Here is a 12,800-nt window from a genome sequence, read left to right as displayed (position 1 = left end):
TGGGCCCATGATAGCCTTAGATTGGGCTAAGATTTGGTGAAATCGGGTCTAAATTGTGATTCAGGCCTATGAAAACCCAATCGGGCTGGAATAAAAACCCTAAAAAACCCTACATCGAACCTAAAAACCCTGTTTAGGCCAGTTCAGCAATAAACAGTTATGGTTCTTGGTTTAGGATTTAGAATTTAGGCTGAGTGTTCCAAGATGATGATGACTGGGTGATGAGAGTCGGATATCGCCGACCATCATTTGAATAATCTGTCTTCTTGCTAATTATTCCCAAAGTGGAAGAAAAAGCAAGGATATAGAGATGGGCGCCAGGGAATATTTACTGATTTAATATTTGTTTAAGCTCTGATCGGCCCCAACAACTTTGTTTTGAACTTGGCGCCAGGCATCCAGCTCACTTCAGCCTTTTCCAGCAATCCACATGTGCAAAAGATCATTGGCTTTCAGAACCTGGGGTGGGTTAAAGCCATATATTAAAAAGAGAATTGGGCTTGAGTAATCAGTCCAATCATGGCCCAATCACAGAATTAGAAGCCCCTTTGTTGTAAACAGAAACTGAATGGGCTTGTATCCAATGAATAGTCAAAATAACAGGAACGCTCTAGCATACTTGTTCCAGTTATTAATCTAAATATACTGCTAGTATATTATTTGATGATTCTGATCTGGTTATCCGCAGAATCAGAGCCTTTTATTACCTGAAAAAGTTGCCTTCTAAGAAGAGAAAACAGATAGTCTGCTGTTGAGATGTACATACAATTCATCCAGGGTTTGTGGACGGTTGCTTCTTTCTGAGTGAGGGAGAAGACCGAGTGATGAGAGTAAGGGTGAGAAAGAAGCAAGCTGCGGTGACGAGCACCTTCCAGCCACGGAGGCCGCCTGAGTTATTGCTGCCTGTGGTGGTTGCAACTGTGATATCATCTTGTTGCTCTTCTTCTTCGTCTGGTAAACATACAAAACGAGAGAAAACCTCCTCTGGGAAACACATAAACAAGACAAGTGAAAATCCCAACAAATTAGAGAGGAATAGGGACTGACCTGTGAATAGGTGACTAACGAAATATAGATTCATTTATTATTTTGTTTTATATTTGGAAACAGTTGGAGTAAAATTATGAAATGCGTCAATAAAACATCACACCTCTCTTATCTTCTTCATCAGAGTCCCCAAGGCGCTTATTATACCATGTTTGATGATGATAAGAAGAATCTGTGGAAATACTCATCATATTATGATTCTCTTCTTCTTGCACCTGCACAAGTTGGATGCCCAACTCCTTCACCAGAAGCCCAGATTTCATAATTACAGAAACAACCACTTCATCCCCACCTTGTAACTGATCATCCTCCAAATTCCAGTGGCTTAACCATATCATGTCTTCTCCTTCACCTGGAATACCGTAGCGTGATGGGCAATACCGCCCCCTCAGACCGTTGCTCTTATTTTTTACTATTATTTGTGACAAATAATTGTGGTGGATAATAGGAGGAGAATCATAGCCAGCATTCATATAGACAACAAAGACAATCAAGCCTCGAGTTCTGTGATTATCAAGTAATGGCACAGTAAAAGATATTGAGGACCCTGTGCTTTTATGGCTGAATTTGCCTGGAACCTTATTCCCACCAAAAAATGTGCTGAATATACCAGGTTCGTACAGTCCCTATATATATGCAATAGAACTGGCAATATTAGTCAACTCTTTCCTGCGATCATATGTGAGAGAGAGAGAGAGAGAGAGAGAGAGAGAGAGAGAGAGAGAGAGAGAGAGAGAGAGAGGCGCACACCTGGACGGGAATTGGATCATCATTTTGAAAAATTGCGCGTTGTTTGTGCATCCGAATGGGTGCCATTGATTCCAACAAGTTGCACAATCCCAAGAGGTTGATCATTTCTACATCTACACTCCAATGGGTTGTAACTTGTACCTGTACTCCCACTCAACTAGGTTGTAGTTGCAACACAAAGCTTGACAGACTCTAACTAAAGGTATTGATACGTTATTTTTTCCAATGATATGCAATCGGTGATATCCAAGTCGCTTAGTTTTGGTAACCCGAGAAGCGATTTGAGACTTGTACACTTGTAAAAAGAGAGTTCATGGAGCCTTGTTAATCCTTTGATACAATTTGGCAGGCAACCAATTGGATTATTCCCTAGATTTAGTCTCTGCAATGAGGACAAATGACTAAAATCCATAGGAAAGGCATCATCCGAAAGATTGCACCCCCAAAGACTTAATTCTACTAAAGAGCATGGTAAAGAACCCAAGATACTCGAACTTCTTTCTAGCCATAATTCACTTATCGGAATTCCATCTGTCTCAAGCACTTTTAACGAGTCCATGTTCCTCAACATCTCAATTGATAACTCTTTAGATTTGAGCAACCAGATATAATAAATGTTTCAAGTGATTTTAGCATACAAATGTTCTTGGGAAGCATCCTAATCTTTTTGCAATCTTTCATATTCAAGTAAATAAGTCTCTCTAGGTTTCCAATGGATCCATGGACATAAATCAGGCTTGTGCAGTCTACTAGAACCAATTTCTCTAGATTTGGGCAATATGAGAAGTCAATGGTTTCTGTAAGGGAATGAGAACGGCTGAGATCAAGGATCTTCAAGGACGGAAGATACTGTAGGGGAAAATGTACAGAAGAAAATAATGCGGGGAGTTAATTGTTATAAATATATAATTTGTTATCAAACTAAAAGCCTAATGAAAATGAAAAAGAAATTGAAAAGGGTAGAGAGTGACATACTTTTGTTCCCTTGAATACTTGTCTCAGACCGCTGTATTGCATTTCAAGAATAATAACGCTTTCCAAAGGAAAATCAACGGGTATAGAATCCAAAGGAAACTTAGTCCAACACAACCATCTTAGTTCTGTACAAAATTCTGCATAAGATCCGTCAAGTTGTACATGACTAAGATGGAGTAGTTTTAGTTCCCGCATCCTTGAAAATGCATTGGTTTCCAAGACTTTCTCATTTGAGTTTATAGCAGGGCACATGTGCATGTTGAGGACAAGACCTTCAATTGTTTCCGTACCCTACAAAAGAAAAGGAGAAAAACATTTCGAAAATATTTACAAGAAGAAAAACATATATGTGTACATAGAACGCATATTTCTTACATTCTTTTCCGTCAAGATTTTGAAAGAGTCCTTATGATGCCATACTCTACTACGCTTCCAAGGCTCCTTTGATTCTAGGCGAACAATTTCTCTTCCCATTCCACGAATCAGGTCATGCATCTGCACCTTGTCCCATCCATCAATAATCACCAAACATCTATCGATGAGATTTTGAATGCCAACAATTGTATAGAAATCACATCCATCTAGTATTTTAGCAATGTAATCTTTGTCCATTCCGATAAAGAAACAAGCAATGTGGAGGAATAATTTTTGGTCATGGTCATCTTGCAAACAGTCATAGCTTACTCTTAGTTTATTTATTATTTCACCATTTGGAATAACTTCTAACTTCTCCAATGCACTTTTCCATAGACATACACTTTCCCCCAACAAAGAAGAACCTAAAACTTTGAGAGCTAATGGAAGTCCTCCGCAATGATCGACTAGCTTCTCTGAATATTCTTTGTAATCTTCAACAGGATGGTCTTGGCCAAAAGCGTGCCAACTGAAGAGCTCCAATGATTCTTTTTGAGTCAAAGTTCCAACTGCATAGACCTTAGTAACTTGATGAGCCTTTAACAATCTTGCACGCCTAGTTGTTATGATGATTTTACTTCTCGGATAAAATCGATCTTTCATTTGAAATACTGCATCTAATTGGTCTATATGATCCACATCATCGAGAACAAGAAGAACCCTTTTAGAGCTTATTGCATCTTCAATCTTAATTAATCCCTCACTAACACTGCTTATTTTCATTTTTCTCCCATTCAAAATGTCAGAAAGAAGTTGTTTTTGTATTTGAACTAAGCCATTGGGTTGTTGTGAAATTTCTCTAATGTTTTCAATGAAGCTGCTTCCTTCAAATCTTCCGAAGTTTGTATTATAAAGAGACTTTGCAATGGTTGTCTTCCCTATTCCACTCATGCCATAAATTACAAGTATACCGACATCATCTGATCCATCTTGTAACCATAAATTAAGTTCGTTGACTCGAGATTGCATTCCGATCATGATGTGGGGAACACTTAGGGGTCTACGCCTTAGTTTTTCTCCTATCACTTGAACAATCTTGTTGATAAACTTTGACTCACGTCTGAAAAGTTACAATCCAAATGAAAAATGTATATCAAACATCCTTGCAATAGTACAATCCGTCAACCCAACTTTGATTTGTTTGATTTGCTTAAATGAGAAATGAGTTAGACGTGTCATCCATATGGAATTCAAAATATGTGCTCAATTTTGATTTATTTATTTTAAGGATAGTAGAATATTCTTACTGTTAAGTTTATATTGAGGAAGATACATTTTAAAGTAAAACAAGTAAAAATAATATGAAATCTCCATTAGTAACTCGTCGGAAGGAGTTACAAAAAAGAAAAAGTCCATTTTCAGTATTTCAACTGTAGAAAGAGACTTGTAAATAAAAGAAATGGTAGGAATGAAACTACCCATTAGCTTGATTTGGTAAGACCATCCCTGCCAGATCTGCAACCTCTGCAAGTGCCTCCTTCCATTCCTTCACTTTGTTCGACGGTTGGGTTTTTTGGTGTCTAGCAAATGCCTTCGCAAGACTTCCTGTCTGGTTCCGCACATCGGATGGATCCACGTCGTAGAAGACGGGTAAAACGACATGGTCCGCTGAGATCCTCTTGCGTTCAAGGATCATGACGAGCTCGTCAAGGCACCATCTGGAGGATGCGTAGTCTTTCGAGAACATAATAACAGAAGTTCTTGAGTGTTTGATTGCTTTCTGCAGTTCGAGCTCGATACCTTCTCCTCTCTCGACTTCATCGTCATCTCGGAATGTGCGAAATCCAGCGTTGACAAGGGCCGTGTAGAGGTGGTCAGTGAAAGCCTTCCGAGTGTCTTGGCCTCTGAAACTCAGGAACACATGATAACGACAATATCGAGAAGTACTGGAAACAGAGGAGGTTTGTGGATCAGATGCTCTCACAAGAGCCATGGATATCGACGACTTGAAGTGGTCAAGAAACAAACTAGCGTTTGCAGGTGTCTCATCGAAAGCCAAGCATGTTATGATGATTTGCAGAATTTAATGAATGAAAAGACAACCTACCGATAACTCCATTGACTTGACTTGAAAAGCGATTAGGCTAACGTAGACCACAGAAACAGAGTGTCCCTTAATCTTCCATGTCCTCCTTTCACTCTGTGACCTTTGTTACTCTGTTTTCCTTGAGTTTTACGTTATGGGTTACCTTGTTTAGGGCTTTGGTTTTCTTTTTCGGGCTTTTGGCACCAAGACCATTTTAGAACACATGATAACGACAATATCGAGAAGTACTGGAAACAGAGGAGGTTTGTGAATCAGATGCTCTCACAAGAGCCATGGATATCGACGACTTGAAGTGGTCAAGAAACAAACTAGCGTTTGCAGGTGTCTCATCGAAAGCCAAGCATGTTATGATGATTTGCAGAATTTAATGAATGAAAAGACAACCTACCGATAACTCCATTGACTTGACTTGAAAAGCGATTAGGCTAACGTAGACCACAGAAACAGAGTGTCCCTTAATCTTCCATGTCCTCCTTTCACTCTGTGACCTTTGTTACTCTGTTTTCCTTGAGTTTTACGTTATGGGTTACCTTGTTTAGGGCTTTGGTTTTCTTTTTTGGGCTTTTGGCACCAAGACCATTTTAAATTCATGTGCATGTCGAGGACAAGGCATTCAATTGTATCTGTACCCTACAAAAGAAAAGGGAAAAACATTTGGAAAATATTTACAACAAGATGAAAAACATATATGTGTGCATATAAGAATATTTTCCTTGCATTCTTTTTTGTCAAGATATTGAAGGAATCCTTATGTTGCCATACTTTACTATACTTCCAAGGCTTCTCTGATTCTAGGCGAACAAATTCTCTTCCTATTGCATAGATCATGTCATGCATCTGCACCTTCTCCCATTTATCAATTGTAATCAAACATCTATCAATGAGAATTTGAATGCCCAAAATTGTATAGAAATCACATCCGTCTAGTATTTTAACAATGTAATATTTGTCCTTTCCTCTAAAGAAACAAGCAATGTGGAGGAATAATTTTTGGTCATGGTCATCTTGCAAAGGGTCGTAACTTACGTACTCTTAGCTTATTTACTATTTCACCATTTGGAATGGCTTCTAATTTCTCCAACGCACTTTCCGTACACCTATACTTTCCCCCAACAAAGAAGAACTTAAAACTTGAAGAGCTAATGGAAGTCCTCCGCTAAGGTGCACGAGTTTTTTTGAATACTTTATGTAACCTTCTATGGAATGGTCCTGGCCAAAAGCGTGCCAACTTAAGAGCTCCAATGATTCTTTGTTATCCAAAGTTTGAATAGCATGCACCTTAGTAACTTGATGAGCCTTTAACAATCCTGCACGCGTAGTTGTTATGATGATTTTGCTTCTTGGATAAAACCGAACTTTCATCCCAAGCACCACATCTAATTGGCTAATATGATCCACATCGTAGAGAACAAGAAAAACCCTTTTAGAGCTTACGGCCTCTTCTATCTCAGTCATTCCCTTGCTAACACTCTGTATTTTTACTTTTCTCCCATACAAAATATCAGAAATAAGTTGTATTTGTATTTGAACCAAGCCATTGATTTGTTGTGAAATTTCTCTCACAAATGCCATGGATGAGGTGTTGTGAACAACAGAGCCGGCCTTGGGCCAAGGCCACCAGGGCTACAGCCCGGGGCCCACAGCTGAGGGGGGCTCAAATTTTTTTTTAAAGCTTATGTATATATTTGTATTTAAAAAAAAATTAAAACAAAAGGAGTTGCTGCCTGTACCTGTCAGTGAAAAGGGAAGGCAATCAATCCAATCAGTCTTTATACTCAATCTCTAAAAGAAACGTATTGACTAAGGAAGTTCATTATTAATTAATTATAAAATATAATATAAAACAAATCAACAAATATGGGGAATCAAAACAGACTCTTATTAGCCACAAAAAGAAGGAAAAACCCTTCAACTTTCTCAGTTCAACCTTCTCAGTTCATAACACAAGCAAAGCAACGCAAGCAATTTTTTTTTTTCCGGTGATTCTCCTCTTCTCCAACAGAGTTGGAAAATAAATCATCCACCAGTTAGACCAGTGCCTTTCTTTGAAAGTTTTTTTTTTTTTTAAAGATACATATAGAATCTTTTTGTACTCGACTCTTGTAGTTGTTTTGTGTAGAATTGTGGTTTAATAGGATAAATAAAATCATTTGGTAATAATGATCAAGTGTTGAAAAATTGCTGTTTGTGCTTTGTGATAATTTGATAAGCATGTAGACTCAAATATGTAGTTTTCGTTTTTTGATGCAATGTTTACAATCCGGGGTACTCTTTTTCCTTCGTTTGGGGTTTTGTCCCATTGGGTTTTCCCTAAACAAGGTTTTAATGAGGCCCCAAAGTGTTCTTCCTTATCTTTTGTAAATTCTTATAATTTTAATAAAATTAATTAGTTGATAATTTTTATTTTTGTTTAATTTGTATAAAGGGGCACACTTGAGAAAATTTGCCCTGGGCCTTAGAAAACCCAGGACCGGCTCTGGTGAACAAATAAACTGTCTGCGTGGAAATTAAATATTCTATCAAGTTTTGAGGTTCCTACTTCCTTACTGTATTGTATAAACAAGCAGCTTGTGAATGACCAAATGAAAGGATCATCCATCCATTGACTTAAAAAGCAATTATTTTGAGTCAAGGAAATGAAATCATTGTGTTATTTTTTTTCTTTAAGATAAAAAAGGCAGAAAGTAACAAAAGCAATCCAACTAGTTTGATCGTAGTGTTGGACTTCAGATCTTCTGTGCCCATTTTTTCTGTACCCTTCATGGAACTTGGGTGGGGGCCGCGGGTAAGGTGGGTAGGCAGCTGTCCGGGATTGTGGGTAATTTTATAATTTAAGCCACACTTATGGGTTTATATGTGAAACTCGCTTAGGCTAATTAGCACACAGAAGCAGAGTTTCTTCTTTGACCCCAAAAAAAACAGCATATCCATCCCTTGATTTGTTTGGATTTGTCAAAGCAAATCAAAAGCATAGCTTTGTTGGAAATTTGATGTAAATTATCAATCTACTATATATGTTCCCTTACCAATTTTTGCATCGTTAGCCTTGTCTTTTAGAAACATAGCTTTGTTGTATTAAAAAAAATAGAAGTGTATTTTCTTGATATGCATAGACTGTTGCCAATTATTGGTAAAGAAGAATATGCGTACTACCTAGCTGGAAAGTTCTCTCTCTACTAAGCTAAATATCGAACAAAACATATGGTACTGATGAAATTTGTGATGATTGAGATTTTGGTTCTCTTGAGCTCCTCTCGGAAAATAATTTTCTAAATTAACATTGCTATGAACATTGCTATGAAATATATATATGTCCTCAGAAGGAGATGTATTTATTGATATGAAATGAAATTGGTCTTAGGAAAGAAGACATTGGATATATGCAAAACAAGAGTTTGATGCTAATTTATATGAAGGCAGAACACAACTCAATCCGACTGTTCCAGTAGAAAACATTCATCCATCCACGGCTTTTGGACCGTCCCTTCTTTTTGTGAGAAAGTGAAGAAGAGCAAGTGATAAGAGAAGCGTGAGAAAGAAGCAAGCGGCAGTGATGAGCGCCTTCCAGCCACGGAGGAGGCCTCTGGAGTTAATATTTCCGTCTGTCTTGGCTGCTGCAATTGTTTGCTCTTCTTCTATGTCTGGAAAACATAAAAAACAAATTAGAGGAAACTTGTTTTTGAAATGAATATGGACTAACCTTTGAACAACAAATTAGATGATCCGATCTGATCCTAACAAACAAATAGATATTGTGATACTAATTGAGTAGTGGTGTCATCAAATGCGCCAATAAACAACACACCTGTCTTATCTTCTTCATCAGAGTCTCCAAGGATCTTATTGAACCAAATCGGATCTTTTATCGGTACACTTCTGCGTGAGAGCAAGAATACGCCTGGCTGATATTGATCTGGATGTCCACTCGTGACACATACAACATTATAAGGATCAACGGTTGTGTTGGGTACTTTGCAGCTGCTGCACAAGCTGGATGCCAAACTCCTTTACCAGAAGCCAAGGTTCCATAATTACAGAAACAGCCACTTGATCGCCACCATCTAAGTGAACCTCCTCCTCCAAATTCCAATGGCTTAACCATGTCATGTCTTCTCCTTTACCTGGAATACCGCAGTGTGATGGGGCGTAGATCCACTTGAGGCCCTTGCTCTTATTTCTGACTCTAGTAATCATTGGCCCAGGTAAAGCCCAAGGAGAATCATTGGCATGTTTTGTGTACACAGCAAAGACCTTCAAGCCTCCAATTCTGTGATAATTATCAAGTAAAGGCACAGTAAAAGATACTGAGGACCCTCCACTTTTATGGCTGAACTGGCCAGGAACCTCCTCCCCTGCAAAAAATGTGCTGAATATACCACGTTCGTACAGTCCCTAATGTATAATATATGACATGGAAATCCCACACAATATTAGTCAACTTTTCCTATAATCAATCATAGAGAGAGAGAGAGAGAGAGAGAGAGAGAGAGAGAGAGAGAGAGAGAGGCGCATGCACCTGGACAGGATTCAGATCGTCACCATTACTTGACTGGTATGGTTTTCGAAGCCGAATCCGTGCCATGGATTCCAAGTTGCACAAGCCCAAAAGGTCGATAATCTTTACATCAACTCTTCCAATGGGTTCTAGCTTGTAGTTATACTCCCATTCAACTAGATTGTCGTTGTGATAGCAGAAGGTAGAGTGTTTTTGAAACTGATCGGATTGATATGCTATTTTTTTCAATGATACACAACATTCCAGGTGCAGTCGGCCTACTTTTGGTAACCTCACAAGGGACTTGAGCCTTCTACATTCCCAAAAGAAGAGTTCATTGAGCCCTGTTAAACTTCGGACGCAATTTGGAAGGCAACAAATTGGATTGTGCCCTAGATTTAGTATCCGCAACGAGGCTGGATTACTAAAATCCCTAGGAAAGGAATCATCTGAAAGACTGCACCCCTCAAGAGTCAACTCTACTAAGGAGGATTGTAAACAACTCAAGATAGATAAACTTCTTCCTGGCCAGAATTCACCTATTGGAATTCCATCTGTCTTAAGCACTTTCAGAGACTTCATGTTCCACAACATCTCAATTGAGAACTCACTAAGATTTTTGCAACCAGATACAATAACTGTTTCAAGCAATTTTAGCGTGAAGATGTTTGTAGGAAGCATCCTAACATTTTTGCAATTCTTCATACTCAAGTAAGCAAGTCTCTCTAGTTTTACAATGGATTCATTGATACCAACCAGGCCTTCACAATCTACAAGAACCAATTTCTCTAGATTGGGGCAACATGAGAAGTCAGTAGTTTCAGTAAGGCTATGACACTGTCTGAGATCAAGGATCTTCAATAATGGAAGACACTGTGGGAAGAAAACAATGTGGAGGAGTTAATTAATATAGATATATAATCTGTTATCAAGTGAAAATCCTAATGTAATGTGAAAGGAATTGAAAAGTGTAGTTACACACTTTTGTGTCTTGACAAACTTGTCTCAAGCCGCTGTCATGGATTTCAAGAACAATTAGGCTCCCCAAAGGAAAATTATAGGGTATAGAATCCAAAGGAAATTTAAGCCAATACAGCCATCTTAATCCCGTACAAAATTCTGCATAACATCCGTCAAGTTGTACATGACCAAGATGGAGTAATTTTATTTCCTGCATCCTTGCAAATGCATTGGTTTCCAAGACTTTCACGTTTGAGTTTATGGGACTGCTTGTACGGATCATATGCATGTCTAGGACAAGCCCTTCAATTGTTCTTGTACCCTATAGAAAGAAAGAGGAAAACATTTGGAAAACATTTACAAAAATAAAAACATATATACATGCTTACATATAGCACATGTTTCTTACGTTGTTTTCTACAAGGATTTTGAAGGAATCCATATGACGCCATACTCTACTACCCTTCCAAGGGTCCTTTGATTCTAAACGAACAATCTCTCTTCCCATTCCACGAATCAAGTCATGCATCTGTACTTTGTCAAATTTATCAATTGTCACTAAACATCTATCGATGAGATTCTGAATGCCAACAATTGTGTACAAATCACATCCATCTAGTATTTTGACAATGTAATCTTTGTCCTTTCCGATCAAGAAACAAGCAATGTGGAGGAAAAGTTTTCGGTCATCGTCATCTTGTAAAGAGTCGTAGCTTACTCTTAGTTTACTTATGATTTCACCATTTGGAATATCTTCTAACTTGTTTAATGCACTTTTCCATACATCTATCATTTCCCCCAATAAAGAAGAACCTAAAACTTTAAGAGCTAACGGAAGTCCTCCGCAATGGTCCACTAGCTTTTCGGAATATTCTATGTAATCTTCAAGCGGATGGTCCTGGCCAAAAGCGTGCCAACTTAAGAGCTCCAATGATTCTTTGGGATCCAAAGTTTCAATTGCATGCACCATAGTAACTTGATGAGCTTTTAACAATTTTGCACGCTTGGTTGTTATGATGATTTTACTTCCTGGACAAAATCGATATTCGAGCCCAAGTACTGCTTCTAATTGGTCCATATGATCCACATCATCAAGAACAATAAGAACTCTTCTAGACCATAGGGCATCTTCAATCGCAGTTATTCCTTTACTAACAGAGTGTATTTTCACTTTTCTCCCAATCAAAATTTCAGAAAGAAGTTGTGATTGTATTTGCACCAAGCCATTCGGTTGCCGTGAAATTTCTTTGATGTTTTCAATGAAGCTGCTTCCTTCAAATCTTGTATAGTTTGAATTATAAACAAACTTTGCGATGGTTGTCTTCCCTATTCCACTTATCCCATAAATTACGAGTATGTCAGGGTCGGTTGATCCATGTTGTAACCATAAATTGATATTTTCTGCTCGATAATTCATTCCAATTATGTTGGGGTCAACACTTAAGGGTGTGCGACGTAGTTTGTCTCCGATCACCTTAACTATTTTCTTGATAAACTTTGACTCATACCTAAAAAATTGCAGTCAAAATGAAAGAGAATTCAAACCATGGAAATAAGATCATGTTATAAGGCACAAATAAGAGATGAGTAAATTAAAAAAAACAATTAAATGATGAGGTGTTGAATAAGCCTTTAAAAGCTAACTAAACATAAACAGAAACCATAAACTCAAATCTATATCAAGCAACTCAGATAATAAGTAATATTCTCTTAAAGACGTAGGATAATTACAGATACGGGCTTAGCCAAGTTGGTAGAGCGAATATGTTCCCTACTATGTACTCAAGTTCAAATCCCCCTAACTGTAGTTTAATTAGATTATAGTAGAATATTGCTTGTATAAAAAAAAAAACTAGAGGTACTTAAAACAATTAATTGCATAAAAGTGAAAACACCATTTGTCATTATGATCAATAACACATCTTCCGCTTAAATAGCAAAATGCTCATTGTGTTTTATTCCATCGGCCAATGTAGTTCCCTTGTTATTAATTTGGCCAATTTGGTCCTTGTGTTTGTATCCGCTAGCCAATGTAATCTATTCTGTCCAAATTCCGTTAAATCTATATATAAAAAACATTTTTTATAACATTTTTTGTATGTTACAGTATTT

At 37.8% G+C, this 12,800-nt stretch overlaps 2 protein-coding genes and 2 pseudogenes across 2 annotated transcripts; all 4 read right to left on the bottom strand.

Moving 5' to 3' along the window:
• Positions 1-769: 769 nt before the first annotated feature.
• Positions 770-5,294, bottom strand: LOC117618199 (disease resistance protein RUN1-like). The gene is made up of 6 exons (XM_034347803.1): positions 4,605-5,294; positions 3,148-4,246; positions 2,773-3,063; positions 1,798-1,938; positions 1,151-1,673; positions 770-984 (listed from the first exon to the last, which is right to left on the bottom strand). Exons 1-6 carry the CDS (start codon positions 5,117-5,119, stop codon positions 770-772), a joined length of 2,784 nt encoding a protein of 927 aa, XP_034203694.1. The 5' UTR covers positions 5,120-5,294.
• A 552-nt stretch (positions 5,295-5,846) lies between these two features.
• LOC117618198 lies at positions 5,847-6,805 on the bottom strand (annotated as a pseudogene).
• A 1,884-nt stretch (positions 6,806-8,689) lies between these two features.
• On the bottom strand, positions 8,690-10,828 carry LOC117618197 (annotated as a pseudogene).
• Positions 10,829-11,073: 245 nt separating this feature from the next.
• Positions 11,074-12,637, bottom strand: LOC117618196 (disease resistance protein RUN1-like). The gene is made up of 2 exons (XM_034347801.1): positions 12,609-12,637; positions 11,074-12,196 (listed from the first exon to the last, which is right to left on the bottom strand). Exons 1-2 carry the CDS (start codon positions 12,635-12,637, stop codon positions 11,074-11,076), a joined length of 1,152 nt encoding a protein of 383 aa, XP_034203692.1.
• Between the last annotated feature and the right edge of the window lie 163 nt (positions 12,638-12,800).

This window comes from Prunus dulcis, chromosome 2 (assembly GCF_902201215.1).
Source record: "Prunus dulcis chromosome 2, ALMONDv2, whole genome shotgun sequence".
Classification (NCBI taxonomy): domain Eukaryota; kingdom Viridiplantae; phylum Streptophyta; class Magnoliopsida; order Rosales; family Rosaceae; genus Prunus; species Prunus dulcis.
This window is presented reverse-complemented; position numbering and strand designations above follow the sequence as displayed.

Bases quoted from the DNA above. Each gene is read 5' to 3' on its own strand.
- LOC117618199 (XM_034347803.1), bottom strand. From the start codon at position 5,119: ATGGCTCTTGTGAGAGCATCTGATCCACAAACCTCCTCTGTTTCCAGT. The intron at 1,939-2,772 runs GTATGTCACTCT...GTGGGAGTACAG, and splicing joins AAGTATTCAAGGGAACAAAA to GTACAAGTTACAACCCATTG. The intron at 985-1,150 runs GTGTGATGTTTT...TGTGTTTCCCAG, and splicing joins TGATGAAGAAGATAAGAGAG to AGGAGGTTTTCTCTCGTTTT.
- LOC117618196 (XM_034347801.1), bottom strand. From the start codon at position 12,637: ATGAGCATTTTGCTATTTAAGCGGAAGAT. The intron at 12,197-12,608 runs GTGTTATTGATC...GCAATTTTTTAG, and splicing joins TTGCTATTTAAGCGGAAGAT to GTATGAGTCAAAGTTTATCA.